The sequence below is a fragment of the Paroedura picta genome, chromosome 5 (assembly GCF_049243985.1).
Source record: "Paroedura picta isolate Pp20150507F chromosome 5, Ppicta_v3.0, whole genome shotgun sequence".
NCBI classification, from domain to species: domain Eukaryota; kingdom Metazoa; phylum Chordata; class Lepidosauria; order Squamata; family Gekkonidae; genus Paroedura; species Paroedura picta.
In genome coordinates, this window is record NC_135373.1 from 101,113,685 (window position 1) to 101,137,836 (window position 24,152).

Consider the following 24,152-nt stretch of genomic DNA (forward strand, 5'->3'; position numbering starts at 1 on the left):
CACTGAAATGTGTCCTCCCCCCCACAGGAAATGCAGCAGTGGACAGGTTCTGCAGATCACGTATAGGGGGGTATTTTGCGGGGGGGGGGGGAATGGGAATAAACACTGTCCATCCTGTGATGTGGCAAAGCGCCGCAAAGCTGACCAGGACATTTCCCCCCCTCTGGGCCACCATAAAACAGGGAGGAGCCAGGCCTTCCCTGTCCACATAGGCCTACCACTGGCCCCCACTTTAACAAAGGGAACACGGAAGGATTCATGTATTCGGTCAGGGCAAACGAGGGCCCAATCTGGAGCAGGCCTGTGCAGAATCGGCCGATGTAGAATCAGCCTCAGCGCAGGTGATGTGAGAAGTTCTCTGGTCATAGAGTTTCAAATAACGGCTTTAGCCAAGAATAGATCCTCATCCTGGCCTAGCTGGCTGGAAGAATAAGCTTCTTGTCCTTTGTGTAATACATCAAACCTTTTCCTACATCACCCTGTCTATTCAACATGGGTGGCTTCACCTTTAAATGCTTTGATCAATATGGTTGCAAATGTCATTTAATTATGCCCGTAACTCTTTATGCACTGAGAGAAAGAGAAACAATGGTTAACAAAGCCATGTTCCACTCACATTTCCAGATAAAAGTGGTGCTCTGCATTGTGTCAGAAGTCAGGTCTTGGTTCAACAGAAATTTTACCAATGGCTGGGGGAAAACTGACATATAAAGGGCAATCTTGATTTGCAGAAGTCAAAGCACTCTTTCAGTCCCTGAACCCTTTGATCAAGGTAAAAACACTTTAAAACATTTGACTGCTAAACTGTGCCTCATTCTGGATGAACAGGTCATGTAAATATATTGGGCAGGACCTTAAACAGTTGCATGTTCTGCATATATCTGAATACATATTTTTATAATGTGAAAATACCATGTTGATTTCTGTCTTTCAATGATCAGAACCAACAGCAAGAGCATGAATTACCCACTGTCACACACTGGATCACAACAGTAATTATCACACAATATTCAATGTGCTGAACATTCACTACCATCCTCTTCCAAAAAATCCCTTTATTCAGTTTTTAAATTCCAACACAACTTGTCACTTAGAAAACACTATACTTTTTAGCCTGATTGACCTCCCCCACCCACCCCCTCTCCCCACCCCGATCAACCACAAACTGCCATTTTAAGAGATTCAAGCGGGTAGCTGTGTTGTTCTGAAGCAGCAGAACAAATGGAGAGCCCAGTGGCCCCCTTTAAGGCCAACCATGTTTTATTCAAGATATATATGAGCTTTCATATATCTGAGGGAGTGTGCGTGCACACGAAAGCTCATACCCTGAATAAAAGTTGGTTGGCCTTAAGGGTGCCACTGGGCTCTAAATGTGTTCTCCCATTTTAACCCCGCGTGCGTGCCAGTTCTTTTCTAGACGCTGCGTGACGTCCGAGGCCCTCCTAAAGGTGCTCCAGGTATGCTCGCCTCTCTAACTCACCCTCCCCCTAAAGAAAGCCCCAGTGGGAGAATGCAACGAGGTCGACTCCGAGGGCTTGGATCCTAGGCACGCTTACTCCCAAGGAGAAGCCCGTGATCAAAAACCGCAGCCTTCACAGGACACTGGAGCTCTCGAGCAATTCCCGGGCTCGGCTGCATTTTTCCCCTCCGTGTCGGGAGGATCCCCGCATTTTCCTCTTTCCACCACCCTCCCCGCCTAGGCTCCGCCCACTCCGCCCCACTGCTCCGTCATTGTGACGTCACACGTTCCATCTCTGTTACCGCACCCACCCATTCACTCTCCCCCCCCCCCCGGCACCATCCCGCCTGCCTTGTAATATCGCGAGAAATGAACCAATCCGCAGGTTCCTTTCCCCACCTTCGTCAGCGCAGCCCGCTGAAGGGGCGGGACTAGGTAAGCACAGTAGGCGGTGCCTTCCGGCCAGGTTTGACACTGACGTGGAGGAGCCGCGCGGGGAGGGGGGTGGGGCTCTGAATGACAGGTAGAGAAGAAGAGAAGACCCGAGGCAGGTGGATGCGGACGCTGAGCTCGAGCCAGGCGCTTCCGGTGAGGGAGAGGGCAAGCCAGTCACCCCCCCTCCTCTTCTGAGGTGGGTGTGGAGAGAAAAACTGCTCCCTTTTTATGAAGGGGAGGGAAGGGGGGGCAGAGACCAGGCGGGAACCTCCTTATTGCCCCACCTCTGCCACAGAGGGAGGGGCCGGTCTGCCCACTTCTCTCCCTCCTGTTCACCGCCCAGGTTTGCCCCTACCTCAGCGACAGGTGACTCGTGTGGGGATTTTTTTTTTTTTTTTTTGCCCACGGTTGCCATCTGGATGGGGGAGGTGAGAGGCAAAACCAGGCTAGCCTTTTGCTCGGGATGCAGAAATGAGGCTTTTCACAGCACGAAGAGATCCATGACCACCAGCCAATGTCTACATTTTCCTCCTGTGCTTCCTCTGAGAAACTCAGGGCAGCATCCTTGTGTCTCCCAATGTAAACTTGGGGAGAAGTAATGGTTAAACCAACTGTGTTCTGAGATGTTTTCAGTTTGGTTTATATGCATTACCAATGCAAAACAACACTATGGTGTTTAATATAGTCTCTACACTGAAAGGACCGCTGTAACCTCAAGTTCTGTCCTCACAGGTGCATTAATGTGCATGCAAATCTGATGTGGGAACATTCAAATCCCTTTTTGTGCTTACCAAATCCCATTGTAAAATTGTTTGGTGTTAGCTACATCCAAGTATGAGAAAGGGCAACCAGCCAATTGAATCTGGTTTTGATGTTATTTTCGACACTAAATTAAGATGGGCAGTGTGTATTTCAGAATATGGCATGGTTTTTACCTAGTAAGACTTAGATATTGTGGAACTCTTATCCTACACAGAAATCAAATAGTTTCAAATAGGTAATTACTAGTGTTGACTTCCTGGATGATTAGTATTTCTTTCTATAGAATATTGACAAAAATGGGTCAATATTTTATAGAAGTTTATTTCTGTGTCTAGCACTTTGTGAGGGAATGAGCTAGTATTGAAGCAAATATCTTCCAGGACTGTGGCATGTGCAATAAAAAAAACAGTTGATGGTCTCCACTTATGAGATGTTTTTTCAGTACCGATGATGGGCTTCTCTGCTTTCTAGGGCATCAGGACAATCAGCATCTGCCTCAGGTGGTCTTTAATCAATCGGAACAATGTTTACAGACTTGGACTTTGACATTGAGGAGGATAAGCTGTAAGTGCCTCACTCCCCCCTCCCTTCTTTTTCTGCCAAAAAAGGCTGTTTCAGATAAGGAGTTTTTGCTGCCAATTTCTTGCATACTTGTAGACAGTGCACTGCACAGCAACTGTCCCTATGATGGAAAACAGTGGAATAAAGACACTGAAAATAGCTATTGCAGCATGATTCACAAACGACTTCAGTTGATGCAGACTTTTTGTGTTTGGATTGGCTGAGTGCTTGAGAGTCATGTTTATCACTCCACAATTTTGCTGTGGAGAACAAGTTGGATGGTTGTGAAAAATCATGTCCCCCTAAATCTCCCTCTTCAAGATCCTCTGATCCAAAGGCTCTGCGGAAAGCTGTTTATTTCATCTACATAAAGTAACTAAAGCCAGAAAAAAGTTGGGGAAGAAAACAACCCAAAACAATAGATTAGGTAAGGGTTGATGTAAAAGATAAAAGCACACTGGTTATGGAATGTACAGTTTTGATAAAATCTCCTCAAAATACCTGAGAAATATGTGGCATATAATAATAATAATGGGGAATATATTTATTTATTTGATTTATTAATAACTAGAAATCAAGCTCATTTTAATCTGGAATAAAATGGGCGCTAGATGGGCACGGCCTCCTGCCCCCGACTCCCAAAGGCTTCCGCAGCTGTGGGGCCGCAGAAGTCTTTATCCTCCTCCCCCCTCCGGCCGGCATAAGGGTACAGTGGGGCCGGGGCTGCGGCCTACCTGTATTGATGGGCGGCAGCGGGGCAGTCACGGAGGTAGCGGCTCGGGTGGGGGCGGCGGCGGTGGCGGCGGCCATTTTGGGCGGCTGGCTCGCTGGCAGCGGCAGCGGCTGGCTGGTAGGCTGCGGCGGCTAGCTGGCGGCGGCTGCTGGCTGTCGGCGGCGGCCATTTTCGGCAGCGGCTGGCTGGCGGCGGCTGCTGGCTGGCGGCGGCGGCCATTTTCGGCGGCGGCTGGCTGTCGTTGGAAGAACGGACGGAAGTCCCCGGCAGCCGCGTCAGGCAGCCAGGCAGGGAGCACCCGCCAGCCGTGCTGGAAGAACGGACGGGAGTCCCCGGCAGCCGCGTCAGGCCGCCAGGCAGGGAGCACCCGGCAGCCGCGCTATGCGCGGCTGGCGGGTGCGCCCTTGCCAGTGAAGCAGGGAATGGGGAGCCGCGCTTTGCGCGGCTCCCCATTGCCTGCTTGGGCCGGGATGGACACTTGGAGGGGCCAATCAGGAGCCGCTTTGCGGCTCCTGATTGGCCCCTCCGAGTTTTTATCCCGGACAGGGCCCGCCCTAACTCCTCCCACAGTGCCCTTACTCCTTTATACAGTCCGTGGCGCTCCGCGCCACGGGGCTGTTTAAAGATTTATACAGTCCGTGGCGCTCCGCGCCACGGGGCTGTTTAAAGATAATGGGGAATGGATAAGTATACGTAAGGGGATTGTGGTGCTGTGAGCATTGTGTATACACACACATACATCTGAAACTTTAATACATGTTTAATTTGTAAAGAAACCTTAGGAGCTGGCTTCCAGGGATTAGAAATATCTTTCCAGTTTTGAGTACCCCTGAACAAAATTTTGGACAGCATTGCAGGGAGCAGGAAGAGTAAAAAAATATGTAACTCATCTGGAGTACATTTTGTCTTTTTCATACTATTCTGCACAGGAAAACTTAAATTTTTGCATCTCACAAAAATTTGTTATATATATATATATATATATATATATATATATATATATATATATATATATATATATATATATATATATATATATATATATATATATATATATATATATATATATATATATATATATATATATATATATATATATATATATATATATATATATATATATATATATATATATATATAAACCTAGTTCTTGCCACTCAAAATCTGAAGTTGGAAAATACACCAGTGAGTTGAACTAAATGGGTATTATAATAACTATTTGAATAAATAAGTGCATTAAGTGAATCCTACTTTGTTGTGTTATGTTTCTTGTGAATGTGAAGGCCTGGGGAAAAGAACCAGAAAAATTCAGGGGGTGGGGAGAAATACTCTCGCCTAGTTTATTTTCCTCCCAAGGTGTGTGTGTGTGTGTGTGAGGGGGGGGGGTTGTCTGATTTTCCAATGAAATAACTGGAAAAGAATCCTATGGAATATTTTTTCTTTCTTTCTGAATGAGTGAAATGCTTTTAAAGACACATTGGACATGCTGTAGACCCATCACCTTTTATATTCAAGATTGAATGTCTGTACCTAGAAGAATCTTCATGAGGGGAGCATATAGGGATTTAATTGCATTAAATCAGCTGTCCTGTTGACCTTTTCACCTTTCCCAAAAGTTCCATTTAACCCCCCCCAGTAGAAAACTCCTGTTTTTTCCCTATGCCTTCAAAACTTCTGGAAATTTTACATCCCTATGTATGAACCTTGTTGCCAACTTAATGAGCATCCTACATAATATTTATTTTAACACGTGTAACTCATGTGATTAAAAAATATGTATGTTCAAAACAGTTATTGCTAACAATTTGTATATGTTTGTATATCCCTCTTTCATTGTAGGGGTATTCCCACTGTGCCTGGTACAGTGACCTTGAAGAAGGACAGTCAGAATCTGATTGGCATCAGCATAGGGGGAGGAGCTCAGTACTGCCCTTGCCTTTATATAGTTCAGGTTGGTATTTATGGGAGAGGAGCATTTTCCCTTTGAGAAGGAAAAAGTAGCGGTTGCATGCAAGATAGCAGTGAATCTGGCATTTTTGAAGACAGATTGGAATTCGTGTTTGTACTGGAATTCTGCCAGTAACTGTCTTTCACTTAAATACAAAAACCCTATCTGTATGCCTCTGTCTGCTCTAGGCAGCTTCAGTCACGGCTCTGGCAAGCTAACTGCACATGGCCCAGCCCAAGCACAATGGAATGGGAATCCAGCAGTTTTTCTGCTCATGAAAGAGGGAGGAAGTGTCATTTTTGATTGATGAAAAGGCTGTGCCAGGGACTGTAGCACCCACAAGGACAAAAGCCACAAAGGCAGGCCCCTGAAGAAGAGAATTGAGCAAGAAGCAAAAAAAGCTGGTAGGCCCCAGCCCAATAGATGCACTTAGTTACTGCTTGTTTCCTTCCTGCTTTGACCTTCTCTTATGTGTTGGCTTCCTTAGGTGTTTGATAACACTCCTTCGGCTTTGGATGGAACATTGGCAGCAGGGGATGAAATCACAGGTGTGAATGGGAAATCAGTGAAAGGGAAAACCAAAGTAGAAGTAGCCAAAATGATACAGGTCGTGAAGGTAAGAGGAACAGGTTATTGATGTATCAAGCATAGATTGCTGCTCTCTCGACAAAACAGGTACTTTTTCCAGTTCCAGAATCTGGTTTCTGCTGTTGCAGGGAGAAGTGACAATTCACTACAACAAACTCCAGGCTGACCCAAAGCAGGGCAAGACCTTGGATATTGGTACGTCATACTGGTCCCCCCCCCCCACACACACAATACTGATGTAGTAAGTAGAGTGGTTTTCCCTTCTGTTCTGCAGTTTCTGTGTTATTTTCTCTTATCAGCCAAGTTATAGCTTTCCTCTGAGTTAGGTTCATTCTGAACTGCGGAAGCCAGAGCAATTTTGCTGCTGCATGGTGTTGCAATGATCCCTCTTGTGTGTTATTTGTATCTTTCCTGGAATACAGTGCTGAAGAAAGTAAAACACCGCCTGGTAGAGAACATGAGTTCAGGGACAGCAGATGCTCTAGGGCTCAGCCGAGCCATCCTCTGCAATGGTAAGCAGGCATGCAAGAAGGAGCTTTGGGCTTACAGACCAGCAGTGCCAAGGACTCCGTCAACATTTCCTCCATTTACACAGTCCAGTGGCTCCTTTAAGACCAACAAAGATTTATTCAAGGGGTGAGCTTTCGAGTGCTTGCACTCGAAAGCTCACGCCTTGAATGAATCTTTGTTGGTCTTAAAGGTGCCACTGGACTCTGACTTTGTTTTGTTGTGCTGCTTCAGACCCACATGGCTACCCACTTGAATCTCCATTTACAAAGTGTACATTCCTCAGCACAGCATGTATACCTGCTTCATAATGTTGTGGGATTGAAAGCATTATGAGATCCTTTAAAGGACTGCTGATATTTCTTGAAGCATTTGAATACAAATTTGTACTTAGTATTTACTATATTCCTTTGTTGCCTGGCTTCTGTTCTTGAGTACTTGGGTTAGTCTGATATGTGGGAGGTCTCTTCTCTTTTGATTTTAGGCATGGAGGTGGCCATTGGAATTCTGAGGGCCATTCCGCATTTGTCCAAAATAGCACAATGGTTACTCATTGAAATCGCTACAGTTTTGCCATTATGCACAACGTCATTGACAATCTGCAACACTCCTGAAACCGATCTGCAAAAAGCGCTTCGTTGTAGCGCTTTCAGGGAAATCCCAAAAAGTGGATTCACCCTCCAGAAAGTGGTACACTCCTGCAAGCAATCTGCAACACTAGCGGGAAAGTTCTGTGCGTTACCATTGTTGCGGTTTCTGCAAAGTCCCTCCCCCTGGCTCTCTCCTCTGATCTTCCGGCAAAGCGATCGCCATTTTTTTTCTCCGAGCTAGCGGAGATCAACGCACCAGCGAGCCTTCATTTACCCAGCGAGGCTTCCCTGGCTGCAGCCCCTCTGTTTAAAGTCACCAAGCACAAGCCCGTTTGCTGGTTTATTTTCACTTTATTTTCACTTTATTTTCACACTGTTTTCGGCCAAAATCGCGCCCGTGAGGGGGGGGATTTTTTTTCCACTCGGGAGCGTGGCAACGATGAAACGGCAGCTCAAACACCACCTGCTAGCTGGATGGGTCTCTCCGTTGCAACGAATCAACGCATATTCGTTGCAACGGGTGTGTTTTTTTTTAAAAAAAACTTCCTTAAAGGGAAAGGGGCTGTTTGGGAGCATGATAACAGCCGCCTATTGGCTGCTTGACGGCCAGGGGCGGGACACAGCTTAGCAATAGCGCTTCCTGGCTAGCGATTTTTGCAGAGACCGGAACCCTGTGGGAAACGATAGAAATGCAACTGGATTCCACTACAAAGGCAGGTATGCGTTACGCCGAATTCCACTATTTAAAATGGCGATTTTTCGTTCAGCAAACAATTTGCTACATGGATCCCGGTGCGGAATGGCCCTGAGAGTCTCTCACTGAGTACTCCAGTTTTTGCCATTGTAGAGATTAAGAAGAGGGCTCCCCTCTTTCTTCACACCTGCTGTTTCAAAGTTAAATACAAAATAAATAAATCTTCATTTTCTTGCCCATCTTTCTTAAACACTCAAGGAGGGTAAAAACATGGATCAACAATCAATAAAATTATAAAATCACACACACACAAATACATACCATAAAATGCTCTATTTCCGAAGCCCCCAATTAGATCACAGCCCTTGTTGCTCTCCTTAGCTTTAATGTGCTTTCGTAAGATGTGTGGATAACTGACATCCTATCTAGTGAATTTTGCCTGTAATTTTGTAGGACTGCCTGTCTTCCTGGATGTCACTCATCAAAAGAATCAACCTCTGCCCCCTTTTCCCCCTTCTAGATGGGCTGGTGAAAAGACTGGAAGAACTGGAGAGGACTGCAGAGCTCTACAAAGGTAAATCCTTCACCTTTCTGCAATCTTGGAAGGGATTTTGCGCCTCAGGATTCTTTATGGATTAGTCTTTCTCAACTCCCAAAACATTCCTCAGGCTTCAAGAAACCCCAGAAATGGCACAATCGTGCATAATATGGTTTGGAAGCATACCTGTGTAGATGCCTAATCGAGGCCCCTCCCCAGCCCACCCCCTCCAGACCCATCGGCCATTTTGGGGAAGGGGGGGGAATAGGTTGACATGACCATATATGGGCACATCATCTGATAAATGTTTAGCAAATTTTAAAATTATTTCAAAAATTAATTAACTTCCACCCAGGAAACCCTTCCAGGGCTGCCAAGAAACCCCAGAGTTTCATGAAACCCTGGCTGAGAAAGCCTGGATTAGATGTACAGTTTGAGCACACCTGATCCTCAGTGTATCGTGTACTGCAAGGTTTTTCAGCCCAGGTTGCTTCCCTTGTATAGGGGAATATAGACTAAGGCAACAGTGAGAAACCAGCATGGGCTTCAGCTTTAAACTCAGCCAGTTTGATGTAGTGGTTAGAAGCTCTGACTTCTAAGCTGGGGAGTTGGATTTGATTCCCCGCTCCTTCTCCACATGCAGCCAGCTGGGCTCAGGACAACACTGATGAAGCTGTTCTGATCAATCAGTAATATCAGGGCTTTCTCAGCCTCACCTACCTCACAGGGTGTCTGTTGTTGGGAAAGGAAATGGAAGGCAATTGTAAGCTGCTTTGAGACTCCTTCGGGTAGAGAAAAGTGGCATATAAGAACCAACTCTTCTAAACCAATTGAAACATATCCATGTCATGTCCACAGCTGCATTTTGTCATTGTTTCTTCTCCCAGCATCTGATTTGGTGCTAAAGCCAGAGAATGTTCTATTTAGATGTTTCATTACTGAAGAATTGTTGTGTGTGTGTTTTAATTCCTATCTAGGCATGACGGAGCATACAAAAAGTCTTCTCAGAGCCTTCTTCGAACTGTCTCAAACTCACAGAGGTAAACAGACTGTCATTCTTTACCCTAATATTTTATACTGTCCTCTGAATAACAGACATATGTCTTTCACAAAAAAGTACCTTTGAGCACTATTTGTGAAAGATAGAAATAAAGTTTTAAATAAGAGTTAGAGTTTTGACTCAATTGATGGTCATGCAGAAAGGTGCACTTACTATTGCATTTTAAATTTCCTACTGTTAGGTTTGCTTGTTTTTGTCACGTTTGTATCTTCTGTCAGAAGCATATTTTTAGTCCTTGAATCACTATTTTGTCCATTAAGTTCTGCACACTTGGGAATGGCTCTTTCACATTTTAATCTCTAAACAGAATGTGTGTGTTTGTGTGTGTGTGGGGGGGGGGGGAAACTTTGGCAGTTTCTCAGTACAGAATTCCTTCACTTTGCTCCTTCTCTGCTCTCAAGTGAAGATCAGCTATAACAACTTCACCTCTGTTCTCTGTAGCTTTGGGAAGGGGAGATGCCCTCCCCTCCTTTCAAAAAGGTATATATGTTTGCCGGCTCTGATGTACATAGTAGAACCTTTAAAAGAAACCTGATAAGGCATCGATGAAGTTGGCAAGAATTTCCTGGCCTTATCAGTTTTATTGAAAAGTGGAAGATAGTGAAGGAAATGGTGATGAGATGCATTAAAAGGCCAAGATTATATCTACAGCTAATTTCAAGGCAATATTAGCTACTGTCTAGGCAAGGCAAATGGTGATGGGGTTATACCATAACAGGTGGAGGTGTCTGGCAATGTTTAAACCAGGAAACTGGTGACTCAAAGGAATATTTCTAGGTAGTAATTAAAAGCTCTTGAAAGTGTACATGTGATTTCAGCTCTAGTCTTTAATTTGCATGTTTTGCGGTTCCTGCTTAGCGTTTGGTGATGTGTTCTCGGTCATTGGTGTACGGGAGCCTCAGCCAGCTGCCAGTGAAGCATTTGTGAAATTCGCTGATGCGCATCGCAGCATTGAAAAGTTTGGAATCCGCCTACTGAAAACCATCAAACCGGTAAATAAACAACCCAGAGGAAGCAATAGGAGAGAGGAAACAGGAAAGAGACTTGTCTTCTAGCAGGTGTCTGTTTTGAGTGTCTGCAAAACAAGTCTTTGTGAAAAGCACTAGAGAAATTTCCTAACACACTCTTGGATAAAAAAGTTATATAATACATTCAAATATGGTAATGTATATGGCTCCTATATACATTGTCAGTGGTGTTTCATCAGACTGGTTGTTGTCAATGGTGTTTCATCAGACTGGAGGGAGGTGAGTAGCGGGGTACCTCAGGGCTCGGTGCTCGGCCCGGTACTTTTTAACATATTTATTAAAGATCTAGATGAGGGGGTGGAGGGACTACTCATCAAGTTTGCAGATGACACCAAATTGGGAGGACTGGCATATACTCCAGAAGATAGAGACAGAGTTCAACGAGATCTGAACACAATGGAAAAATGGGCAAATGAGAACAAGATGCAATTTAATAAAGAGAAGTGTAAAGTTCTGCATCTGAGTTAGAAAAATGGAAAGCATGCCTACTGGATGGGGGATATGCTTCTAGGTAACACTGTGTGTGAACGAGACCTTGGGGTACTTGTGGATTGTAAGCTAAACATGAGCAGGCAGTGTGATGCAGCGGTAAAAAAGGCAAATCCATTTTGGGCTGTATCAACAGAGGCATCACATCAAAATCACAAGATTTCATAGTCCCATTGTATATGGCACTGGTCAGACCACACCTGGATTACTGTGTACAGTTCTGGAGGCCTCACTTCAAGAAAGACGTAGATAAAATTGAAAGGGTACAGAGGAGAGCGACGAGGATAATCTGGATCTGGGGCCAAGGGACCAAGCCCTATGAAGATAGGTTGAGGGACTTGGGAATGTTTAGCCTGGAGAGAAGGAGGTTGAGATGGGACATGATAGCCCTCTTTAAGTATTTGAAAGGTTGTTATTTGGAGGAGGGCAGGATGCTGTTCCCATTGGCTGCAGAGGAAAGGACACGCAGTAATGCGTTTAAACTACAAGTACAATGATATAGGTTAGATATCAGGAAAAAAATGTTCACAGTCAGAGTAGTTCAGCAGTGGAATAGGCTGCCTAAGGAGGCGTTGAGCTCCCCCTCACAAGCTAAGGTTGGATACACACTTTTCTTGGATGCTTTAGGATGCTTTGGGCTGATCCTGCGTTGAGCAGGACTAGATGGCCTGTACGGCCCCTTCCAATTCTATGATTCTGTGATTCTATGATTCTATAACTGGGCCGCAAGTGTAGATAGCTTTAAAATGGAGGGACATATTCATAGAGGATACATCCATCAATAGTTACTAGCTATGGTGAGTAAAAGGAGCTTCAATTTTCAGAAGCAGCAGACCTCTGAATCCCCGTGCCAGGACACAGAAGCAGGAGAGAAGGCTTTGGTCTCTAAGGCCTATTGGTTGGTGGTGTTGTGAAACATTCTGCACTAGATGGACCATGGTGTGATCCAGTTGGCTGTATTTATGTAAGTACTAAACTGGTCTGCTTTGTATTGTATTTCCTTTCTCATCCCTACCTTTTATTTACAGATGCTAACGGATCTGAACACTTATCTTAACAAAGCCATTCCTGATACACGATTAACCATCAAGAAGTATTTGGATGTCAAATTTGAGTATTTGGTGAGCGATCCTCTTTTGTTTTAATTATAGCAAGGTTAAATCGTGTTTGGCAGTCTGAATTTAGCTTCAATCATGCTGTTTGCAAGGTGATGTAAATCCACCCCCACCCCCCATAGTTTGCTTTGATTTAAACATCAAAAGCATGGTTTGGTTTTGTTGTTAGTTTAGCCAACTAAAGACTTTGATCTATCTGTCACAAAACAGTGACTGGGGGCAGATGCTCTTTAAGAAGTGAACAAGGAGCAGAATGGTAGATCATAATGTATGTTCACGTCCAGTTGCTGAAATGATAGTCCTGAGAAACGTGAAAGTGAATGTACATTTCATGGATGTTGCTTACCTACTGCCAGATAAACCAAGCCACTGCGGGGAAACTGGAACAACAGCATACTAGCTTGTGAAATGAACTCTTTGTGTGACTTTCATAGCCTACTGCCAGTAGTTAGGCAGGGCACTGCTTCTTTCTGTTGAATATGTGAAAAAAACCCAAATGACTTCACTGTGGAACTGGTTTAAAATTATGCTTTTACTAGCATTAAAAGAGGCATAGTGGCAGATTTGGTGCCTATTTTGTGAAGCACTCACGATCCTATTTAAAAAGAATTAAAAGGAAAACAGGAAATGAGAGCATAATGATGGGATATGGCAGTGGTCCAGATGTTAGTTGTAAAGACCATGCAGGCCAAAAATACTGTGTAAATGGGGCCAGGAGTATTTGTGTTACAAAAAAAATGCCATAGGGAGATGTATCTTCAACATAAGAGTTTGCCTTTCTTTGGCCTCAGCATGCCATAATAACATAAATGTTGGGACTGCAAGGCTGACTGACACTAAGGAATGTTTCTTTTTATTCTGACACTAAAAAGGGGCGGCAGTCAGGAGGGCCTGAGAGGGTGGCCGCGGCTCCTTTTGGGCGGCAAAGCAGGCTAAAGGGAGTAGAAAGCCCCCCTGCCGGCGGCGACAGGCTTTGTGGCCCACAGGGAGGCTGCAAACTTCTCCCCTCCCCTCCCCCAGCAAAAGCGTACCTGCGGGCCACAAAGCCCTGTTGCTGCCTCTCTCCTCGTGGGCGACAATGGAGGCTGCAGCCGCAAGGCTTCTAGCAGGCAAGGAGGGAGGGTGGGAGCTGGAGGGGGAGGGCCAATCAGGGTGGACCTGGACAGACAGGGCCCCGGACAGTATCCTCCCAGGAGGCTGTTTCCCAAATATATAAGGGAGTGAAATAGTGTTAAGGATATCTCTTAGACTGTTTATGCACTGGAGGTTTCATGCCAGGCTGCAGGCTGGAGATTTAGTCGTGGCAGGTTGCCCCACCTCTTCCTGCACTCACATGGGGAAGCATTTGGCCCGGTGCACCTCATCCACCCCCAATTTGTGTTCCTGCATGGAAGCTGGGGCAGTGAAGTTCCCAGTGCATAAACGGTCTTACAGTACCACTTCCTTTCTTCTGCAATGTTTACTACTGGATAACATTTGTTTGCGCTTGTTACCCTGGGGCCTCTGTCAGTTTCACCTCATCATATACCCTCTGAGCCACTGCTATTTTCTTAATACAATTCTTTAAATAATATATACAATGTTAGGGATTTTTTTTAAAATCTTGGTTTCTGCAGGGAATATCTTTATCAAGCCCTCATTACTTGCAAACATGCACATGCACATTATGGTTGTGATTACAGTGAGCTTCTTGCTCCTCCTGGCTTGGAATAAAGGCTTTGCCTACAAAGGGATAAAGGCAAGTTAGTCTAAATTTTACCTCTCAGATGGCTTCATGCTGTAGTTTTAGTGTTATTAATCTTGTGTGGAGCTTGGGAAAGCAGGCATCTGCTCTACTTTATCTCAATGTTTAAATACAACAAACAGCTAGTGCAAAAACAGTAAGGAAGGCCTAGACACTAATCTAGAATAATGCCTGTACCTCTGCATTCCACTCTGTTTGAGTGCTCAGATTTCTTGTAATGTTAGGCATTTCTTATTCTTCGGCAGTCTTATTGTCTCAAGGTGAAGGAGATGGATGACGAAGAATACAGCTGTATTGTAAGTACTGAGGTCTTTGTTTCCCAACTGCTTCCTACATAGTCTCATAAGAGCCTGCTGGATCAGACCAGTGGTATGTCTGCTCCAGCATCACCACTCACAGAGTAGACAACCAGTTGCCCTGTATGGCCAAAAAGCAGGACAAAGAGGCCAAGGCCTTCTCCTGATATTGCTTTCCAGCATTCACAGGCAGGTTTACTAATATTCCTGACATCCCAGACTTAAGTGAAAGGGTAGGTGAAAAGCATGCAGCCTTACCATTTTCAGCACCTTCTTTTGAATTTTGCATTATTGTGTACATTGTTACTAATCATGGCACCTTATAAAATGCCTTTATTTTTTACCATGGTATACCAGAGCTCCCTGGTATACCATGGAGTTTCATTAGAGGAAAAAGGAACAGGGACAGCTAGAGAACATGTGGAAGAAGTCTCACAACAAGGCTTTGAGAACATATTATAGGACACTTATGGAAGCCTTTGATATGGCGGTGAAGGTTGCTAAATGGGAGTCTTATGCAACCACCATTGCATCTGTTATCTCACGCCCAGCACAATTATTTAGAGCAGTGGTCCCCAACCTTTCCGGCCGGCCCTGATTCCCTCTCCCCGTCCTCCCGCAGTAAGAAGCTTCCCGGGCCGCAAGCTTGTGGCCTGGGAAGTTTTTTACTGCGGGGGGGGGGGGCGGGGAGAGGGAGCCGCGGCCCGGCGCCATGGCCTTCGCGGCCCGGCACCGGGCCGCGGCCCTCAGGTTGGGGACCACTGATTTAGAGCAGTGGTCCCCAACCTTTTTATCACCGGGGACCACTCAACGCTGAGGACCACTCACCGGGGACCACTCAACGCCTTTTATGAGGACTGGTGGGGGGGGGGTAGTTTACTCCTCTACTCTCAACTACTGCCCTAGAGCTCTCTGATCGCTATGGTAATGTTTAAACATCCCTTCAAAATAAGATACAGACACGCCACAACAATGAAGTGTGTTGTAAAGGGCTGGGGGGGATGAAGTAAAGGGCCGGGGGGGAGAGAGAAGGCGTCCTTCGAGGCCCACCTCCAATTAGTTGAAGGACCACACGTGGTTCGCGGCCCACAGGTTGGGGATCGCTAATTTAGAGTAATTTGGTCCCTCACTGCTGTCAAGGAGGGGTGCCAAAATAGTAGTCAGATGCGAGTCATTTGCAAGCTATTCTGTGGATAAGGTCTCATAACCTTCCTGCCACTCTTGATACAGAATGGGTAATGGAGGTCCCTCAGCCATCTTTAAGGATGGTGTTTGGTGGCTTCAGATGGCTCTTGCTTGCTGAAGTGAATGTCAGAGAGACTGACCACTCGCCCACTATATCCTTGTCATTCTTGGCTGCTCAAAACAAGCATGAGAGAATAGGAGGCCCTCTCCGGGAGATAATCTTTCCCCATCTACCAGGGAGTTCCCAAAGAGGCTGAAAGAGGCAGTGGTCCAGCCCTTACTGAAAAAAATTGTTGGATCCCCAAGACCTGGCCAACTACTGCCCAGTTTTGCATTTGGCGTTTCTGGGAAAGGTGGTTGAAAGGGCAGCCAGGGACCAACTGCTGGCATACCTAGAGGAAGCTTCGGTTCTTGACCCAGAAGAGCTAAGGGCCCTAAAGGAACTGGAGCAGTTCCACAGGGAATGCAAGACAGAGCTCTTCTGCCGGGCATTTGGTTGGGGCCAATGAACATCAGGGCAACTGCATTAAACATTGATTGGTCTCCCTCTGCATGGACATTCCCATCCCTTACCCCAGAAGCTGGAATGAACTACCAAACGCTCTTGAATATATCAATTTATTGATCAGCTGGTGTGATTCATTGATTTAAAACACTTGTTGTTTTAAGGTTTTAATAATATATTATGTTGAAGTTAAATTATTGATAAATAGTATTTTATTGTGTCTGTTTTATGACGTACATTGGAAGCCATCCTGGGCTGGCATGCTGGGAGGGGTGGGGTATTAATAAATAAAATAAAAAGTCGCATCAGAAGAACGTGTAAGACCTTAAATGAGAACATATTTTATGCACTGTGGTTATTGGGCTTGATAAACAAATATAGTTTGTTTTATATTTATGTTTAAAACTGTAGCTCTGAAGGCATAGTTTTATTGGGACCCATATATCTGCTGAGTCAAAGGCTATAAAGTCTCTCGTTTTATTCCAACCCTGGCTCCGTATCACACATTCTGCAGTGACACATGCCAGTTCTTTTTCCTGTATGACATAGAAATGGTAGTCATACGTTCTAGTTTCCAGTATTCTGACTCACTGTAAAATACAACATATATTGGCTATTCCATATTTTATTTAGATCACTTGAAGCCCCATCTTGGTCACTTGGCAGCCACCTTATAGAGCCTGGGTACCCAGTGTGCAATCCAGTGGTTAAGCAGAGCTACTTTCTATGGTTTTTCATTCCCTGATAGTCATCATATTCTCCAGAACCTGCTCCCACTTCAGAATTAGACAAGAGATCATATCATATGGTTCCCATTACAAACACTTGATGGTGTTAAGTCCGAGGAGTCCTGCTCCAAGGGGCTTCTTGGATTGAGGGGAGGTAAATTTCAGGTTAGTTTTCTCTTTAAAACAGGATTTTGCCAGGAGAAGGGGGGGGGCGGAATTAAGGGAAAGAAAAATGCAGAGATCAAAGTCTCGGGTACAGGTTTTCATTTCGTAGTATGTTGTGTTTAAAGTTCCTGGCAGTGAACTGTATGCGCCAATCCTTTAAAAATTAAGGAGTCAACATTTGTTTCCCTGAAATGGGCAGAAAGCGCCGATATCCATTCCTGACTTGTCGTGCTCAGATGGACTCAGATCTCTTTTGCCATGTGACAGGCCTTCTGATAGAGCTCCTTTTGAAATCCTAGCTGCCCTGCCCGCAAGCCTCTAAGCCTCTCTCCGTTCCTCAGCACAAGCTTCTTCAGAGTTCATGCTTTTAATATTTGGCCATCAGCCAACCAGTGTGGCTGCACTGATCATGTGGGGAGCTGAAGTTTCCATAGCTGCATTTGGGGGGTGGGGGGGGTGGGAATGCAGCCATGTATGAAGCCACTGTAGAATTATTATCAGTTGCTACAGTAATTACGATGCTTTCTTCAGGCACTGGGAGAGCCTCTCTACAGGGTCAGCACAGGGAATTATGAGTACCGCTTAATCCTGCGCTGCCGCCAGGAGGCACGGACACGCTTTGCCAAAATGAGGAAAGATGTACTAGAGAAGATGGAGCTGCTGGACCAGAAACATGGTGAGTGGAATGAAGTGCCCTTCCATTAGGACCAAAAAGCATGCTTGTAGATTCCACTGCAACAAAACCTCTTACCTGCCTTTTAAACATACTAGGCCTGCAGGGGGGAAATAACCAAATCCCCTACTGCTGAATATTTGCCCTGCCATTCAGTCATGTCTCTACTTTCACTTGGAGCATATTTGGCAATTTTTTTCCATCCTGTTGAATTCCATCAGTTACGGTTGACATTTATTTAGCCAGCTGGGAGCCATTGCTGCAATATAGGGATGGATAGCTGCCGATATAGCATTCTTTACAAACAAACAAACAAATAGCAGTACCATGATGGTATGGAAGAGTGCTTGAATATACAGGTTAAAAACTGGGTCCTGAATCATTTCTCTCTTCTTGGTATTTCAGCTATAGTTGAAATTTACTGCTTTCCCCTACTATGTAATGGGAGGAAAATGTTAGGCTAAAGTAATGAAAGCAGGAAAACAAAGGGAAACTGAGTTGCTGAGTTTAGAGCATTATGGGAACTTGGATGACTGAAGGATTGAGTTGGAAGAGTGTGTTTGTATGATGGGAAGGGAGGTCCCCTAGGTGGAGCTACAAGACAGCAATATGGCACAGATTCTTTTAAAGAGAGCTTTAGCAAAGCTGGTTGTTATGGGGAAAGGATACACTTATGTTGGAGGAAAGGGAAAGAGACTCATCAGAGGAACATACTTTCAAAATCTTGTATCCCATTCTACGCTTACCTGTTAGAGCTGGATTGAAAAGAAACATTTGGCATTGGAATTTCTATTGAGATTTTTGGGATATTGGGATTTCTGCATGGAGCAGATGGCCTTGTTCAGGTCTAAAAGCACTTGCTGGTCTTCCTGGTTGAAGTGATCCATTTTGGAGGTCTCCCTCTATAGCTGTAGATTGTTTGGAAGCACTTTCCCTTGTTGATCTTATTTTAGTTGATCTTATTTTCAAGTACATATGTACTTTGGATCACAGTATTCAGATAGTTTATCATCCTATGGCATTAGAACATTGGAAAATATATAAGGTGTATAAAATATAACCCAGACTGCTAAACACAAATATTTGACTAGTATTAAGGTAGATGTGGTGGCAGCTTCACATGTCAGACTGTGCAACAGGGAGGGATATTGTCTGCCACTCACCATAATCTTGGCTTTCCTCCTTACAGTGCAAGACATCGTCTTCCAGCTCCAACGCTTTGTCTCCACATTCTCCAAGTACTATGATGATTGCTATGCTGTTCTGCGTGATGCAGATGTCTTCCCCATTGAAGTGGATCTAGCTCGTACCACCCTGAGTTATGGCCAGAAAGATGTCTTCACAGATGGAACAGAGGAGGAGGAAGAAGAAGGTGGTGGATGTGGGGAAGGCAGCAGGAAGGAGGAAGAGAATGGTGAGAAGCTCATCGATGATGCTTGAGCTCAAGGACCTGGTGAGGTGGAAAAATCACTGCAGAGACTTATAAACTATATTTCTCTAGGCACATTGTCCACAGTGATTTTTCTGTCTGCAAAAGCCCACCCAAGGAGTTGAGAATCTCTTTATATGTGGGTGCTTGGGAGTGACTTGCACCTCAAGAAGTTGAAAGTGATCCCATGCCTAAAACAATTTCCCCCTTCTTTGTCTGATTGAATTACCTTCTCCCCAAATCCCATCGCCCATCTGTGAAGCTGAGAGAAAGGAGTTGACTACATGGGAGCGCCCTTTAGCTCTCCTCCTAGTGTGACCCTGCACTGAGGCACCATCACTAGCCATTTCCCTAATGTTTTGTTTAATATGACCAGTCTTGTCTTCACATATATTTGCTAGGGTCAATGGTAAAATCATTTCAGTCCCCCCCTTTCAAGGAGGATATTTGATTTGTTCCTTCCTCTTTTATTTCCTGCCACTGTCATTATATGGGAATGTATCCCATCCTTGCCACTGTCCGTGCCCCACCTCACACAAGAAGGGAAGCAAGACAGACAAGGCTGGGGAGAAACTAAACAATGCTAAAAAGGATATCCAGAGGAATCACCTGATCTCTATAATCACCTTCCTCAGAATCAAATCAATATAGGTAGGTGGTATGAACCCAGTAGTGGGGGTTAGATTACTTTAGCCCATGCTCCCAGTCTCTGGTGCTTTTCAGTTGCAAAGACTCATGGTTGGCCTTTATCAAATATGATCCTTAGGGATTGCACAACCTGCCTCTCTTCTTTGCATCTCTTCTAAAGCCTTATACAGTATTTAACAAGCAATTAGATTTGGAAACCTTTCCTACAGAGAGAGGAAATAGTGCTTGGGGAAGGCCTTCTGGCCTGAGGTGGTTGATCAAATGACTGTTTTAATCATTAAAGTTCTCAACTTCCCTTCCCATACACATTTACTTTTATTATTCATGACATGCTGCTTCTGGGAACAAGGAAACTGCTGTAAACCCTCAAATAGTTTCTCTGTCCCTAAAGGAAGAGGGGTGAAACGGTCTTTGGAGAATACATCTAGTTCCCTGGCACTTTGAGTTTCCAATGAAATAGGGTGGCATTTTGTTCTAGTTACTAACCGTGATCTTCAGAAGATAAGGAGCATTGACTCTCTCTTCATTTCATATTGATTGAGTCTGTGGGCAAGGAGAGAAGCTGCGTAAGGGCATTAATTTATGACACCCTTGCTTCCCATCAGTATCCGTTGCCTCTTTCTGTGTGAATGGCCAGCAAAAGGCCTGTGGATCCAGGGCTTTTACATGTCAAGTGGCGTGACCAATAAATAACAATGTGAATTTTCTGCCTTCTCTCTTTCTCCAGACTTTGACCCGTTTTTTAATTCGTCTCACCTTAATCCATTTTAAAATTATTTTTCTTTATCCCAAGCTGAGGCACAAAGAGTGTGGGTAAGCATTTTCTATTTTTTATAGCTTCCAGAGAAGAATTTCTGTTCCCATTGAGATAATTTTTGCAGGCCAGAAATCATAGCCTGGACAAATGTGAATACGCACTCCACCTTAGCTTTAATCTCAGCTCACCCCCTTACGGAATAGGCATCCACCTAAGGCAGGGGTAGTCAAACTGCGGCCCTCCAGATGTCCATGGACCACAATTCCCAGGAGCCCCTGCCAGCGAATGCTGGCAGGGGCTCCTGGGAATTGTAGTCCATGGACATCTGGAGGGCCGCAGTTTGACTACCCCTGACCTAAGGCATTCACTAGCTGTGTGGGCAAGCTTAGCGGCTGCTGATTCTTTCCAAGCAAATGGATACTCAGTCATTAATACATGCTGCATAAGAAATGTGCTGCTGCCCTGAATCTCTTTGGAATTCAGAGTAAGCTGGTAGCATTAGAACAGCCATGTACCTTGAGGGATGAATGGAAATGGCATTTTCACCAGGAAATCCCAAAACAGAATCTATGTAACCAAATACTGAAGACATGTATTTATGTCCGCATGCAGAAGTATTGGACAGCCTTAATATTTTGCCCAAGACTCTGGCACCTTATGGAATGTGTACCATTTTACGTATTTCAGATTCCAGAGGGGCAGCTGTGTTAGGCTAAAATCTTGTGGAACTAAAGACTTTATTTTGGGGTAGGATTGCATGCACTAGGGTCTACTTCATTACACTAAATGAAGTGTATCCTTAGGGAGGGGGGCAGGAGAATTGAGGCACAAAATTGTAAACAGTTTGGTCAAAAGACTTATTGCAGAATAAAGCTGTTAGTCTTTGAGGCACTGCAAGACTCCTTTTTGTTTGGCATTTTTAAATACATTTGAAGCTTCACAGTAGTTGGGCAAAAGCTGGAAAGTAAAGGTGGAGGAGGAGGAAGACTGCCCTCACTGGCAGTCTTCAAGCAAAGGCTGGATACACACTTTTCTTGGATACTTTAGGATGCTTTGGGCTGATCCTGCGTTGAGCAGGGGGTTGGACTAGATGGCCTGTATGGCCCCTTCCAACTCTATACCCTACTCCATACTCTATATGATTCTATACCCTGCTTTTCACTGCCCAAAGGAGTCTCAAAGCAGCTTACAATCAACTTCTCTTCCTCTCCCCACAACAGACACCCTGTGAGGTGGGTGAGGCTGAGAGCTCTGACAGGGCTTCTCAGGCAGAACAGCACTAAGAGGGCTGTGATGAGGTCAAGGTCACCCAGCTGGCTGCATGTGGAGGTAACATGAATGCTTATGCGGTAGCTATCCCAGCACTTTCCTTGTTTCACACACACATAGCCATCATCTCCTAACTAACTGTAAAGAAAAATGCTTTTCTTTACTAATTGTTGGAACTCATCTAGTTCATGGATACTTATTTGAAAGTTTTCAACTGTCTTTCATGGTTTTTGTTTCCCTTCTTTAAGGTTCTCCAGAGGGGACTTTGCCTGGAATTTAAATAGATTGTCTTATAAATTTCAATTGATTTTTTGCACTAGTGAAAATGGCTGTGGGTATCCTTGGTGTTATGTCTTTACCTGCTTATAGAGGACATATGCATCACCCTGATTTTTGGAGCTGGTTCTGTCCTCACAGTCTCTCTACCAAGGGCTTTGTTCATCCCATCATTTTTTTCTGATTCCACCTAAAGGTCATCCTTTGTGATGCAAATTACGATTTCCTTGTTGCTTGTGAAATTTGAGTGACTTAACTCTCTTCTCCACCCTAGAACATTTCACCTTAACTCTTTGTGACTGCTAGTGAAGTTTAAGACCAGCAGCAAGATGTTTGCTCTCATATAGCTGCTGCAAAACCATGCATTTAGCACCTGATCCTTCTGTGATGTAACAGTTCCTTTAAGGTGGTGCTGTAAGGCATTTTAGGTCAGGCTGTTGCAGCAACAGGAAGGAAGGGCTTAGGCAAAGGTTGTTTATATGAGACCTGGCATTAAAGCAGATTAAGTGTGATTTAGGCATGACCAAGAAGGTAGTTTTCATCCAGAAATCCATCTTTAAAGGCCAGAGAGGCCCATTTGTTTGGTGCTTGAACACTTTTTCATTTTAGTCTCTAGTGGTTGTTTGCTCTTCTGCAAACATTAACTTGTTTATGTGAGGACATTCTGTTGTGCATTGCCATGAATAGATTATCCTCAAGACATAGGAGTGTCTAGGTGGGTACTGGAGACACTCCTTCTGAGAGCTTAACTATGGGGTGAAATTATCACAGGGTTGTGAGTTGATTAAATCAGGATCTGTATTTGAAGCATCCAGTGCCATTAAATAATGTCTTTGCATGTGTGTTCACATTGCTTAGAAGTATTATTTCCACTAGAATTAATATAGTTTTTAGAAGACCATTCTCTGGTAAAGTTACACATCTGAGAGCTTTCAGGGTTGCCAGTCCCCCAGGAGGGCCTGTCTCCAGGGCCCTACCTTACCTTTCTCCCCACCCCAGTTCCTTTTGCCATTTCGTATTGCACCAGAAATGACTGGATATCAGGAAAAGTCATCTTCTACCTGGAATGCTGGTTTGGTTTGGTTTCATGCTGTTTGTGAGATTCAGTTATGAAGCATTCACACTTTTAGGAAATCTTTGAATATGTGAAATGAGCAGAAACCCAATAATTAAGATTAGGGAAAGAAAACTACACTGAAGCAATTGGATCAAGCAATTGGCAAAGGGTAATACAAACATCAGGCAGACATAACTTGACCATTTGTGTTTAGGTACAGTGAAGGTCCATGAGTCAACAGCGCATAAACTTATGCCACATTATGGTGCACTGTAGAAAACTCCTGAAATCGTTCCCTCACTTGTTACTTCTAGTAGTTCAGCCAATATCATCACAGGAATTGTCTTCCCCTCTTCAGTGGACTCCAGCGTGTCACAATGATGATGTCTCTGTCACATCTCTTTATAATAAAGCTTAAGGCATCTTGTTGCCAGCACCAAAATCACTGACTGAGTCCTTGTACTTGGACCCATCCCCCCCTCCCCCAAGCACACGGACACTTACAGCAATAATGCATGGGGTGCAAATCTCACACACACTCACACCCACGGCCGCACAGTTGTATTATCAAAGCCGTATGATTTGCCACAACTGCCAACCACATCCAGCTGGAGGGGGCCTCGCTGCAAGAAGGTTGGCTGGAAGCCCTGGGCTTCAGTAGCTGGGATCCAGACATTGCAGTAAGTATGGGCCCTGCAGGTTGCTGTGTCAGTCCAAAGCTTTGCCCAGCTTCTGTTTCTGGGTCAGTCAGATCAGTCACAGGGATCTATGAGGTAGTTACTTCTAGACTGGACTATCACAATGTGCTCTACTTGGAGCTAACCTTGAAGAGTTTTCAGAAGCTGCAGCTAGTACAGGATGCTGCAGCTAAATTTTTGGTTGGGGCCAGCTATTGGGAGTTTGTGACCCTGAT

General features: G+C 44.6%; 1 protein-coding gene across 3 annotated transcripts; it reads left to right on the forward strand.

Moving 5' to 3' along the window:
* The first annotated feature begins 1,782 nt into the window (after nucleotides 1-1,782).
* PICK1 (protein interacting with PRKCA 1) lies at nucleotides 1,783-23,681 on the forward strand. Of its 3 annotated transcripts, none has more exons than XM_077339509.1 (13): nucleotides 1,783-1,894; nucleotides 3,128-3,220; nucleotides 5,790-5,901; nucleotides 6,386-6,514; nucleotides 6,615-6,681; nucleotides 6,909-6,998; nucleotides 8,798-8,851; nucleotides 9,793-9,855; nucleotides 10,734-10,867; nucleotides 12,421-12,513; nucleotides 14,497-14,547; nucleotides 17,662-17,806; nucleotides 18,993-23,681. In XM_077339509.1, exons 2-13 carry the CDS (start codon nucleotides 3,180-3,182, stop codon nucleotides 19,241-19,243), a joined length of 1,230 nt encoding a protein of 409 aa, XP_077195624.1. In that variant the 5' UTR covers nucleotides 1,783-1,894; nucleotides 3,128-3,179; the 3' UTR covers nucleotides 19,244-23,681. The 3 variants fall into 3 exon arrangements, with proteins under 3 accessions (XP_077195624.1, XP_077195623.1, XP_077195622.1); XM_077339508.1 differs by lacking the exon at nucleotides 1,783-1,894 and adding an exon at nucleotides 1,915-2,047; XM_077339507.1 differs by lacking the exon at nucleotides 1,783-1,894 and adding an exon at nucleotides 1,924-2,090.
* The last annotated feature ends 471 nt before the right edge of the window (nucleotides 23,682-24,152 follow it).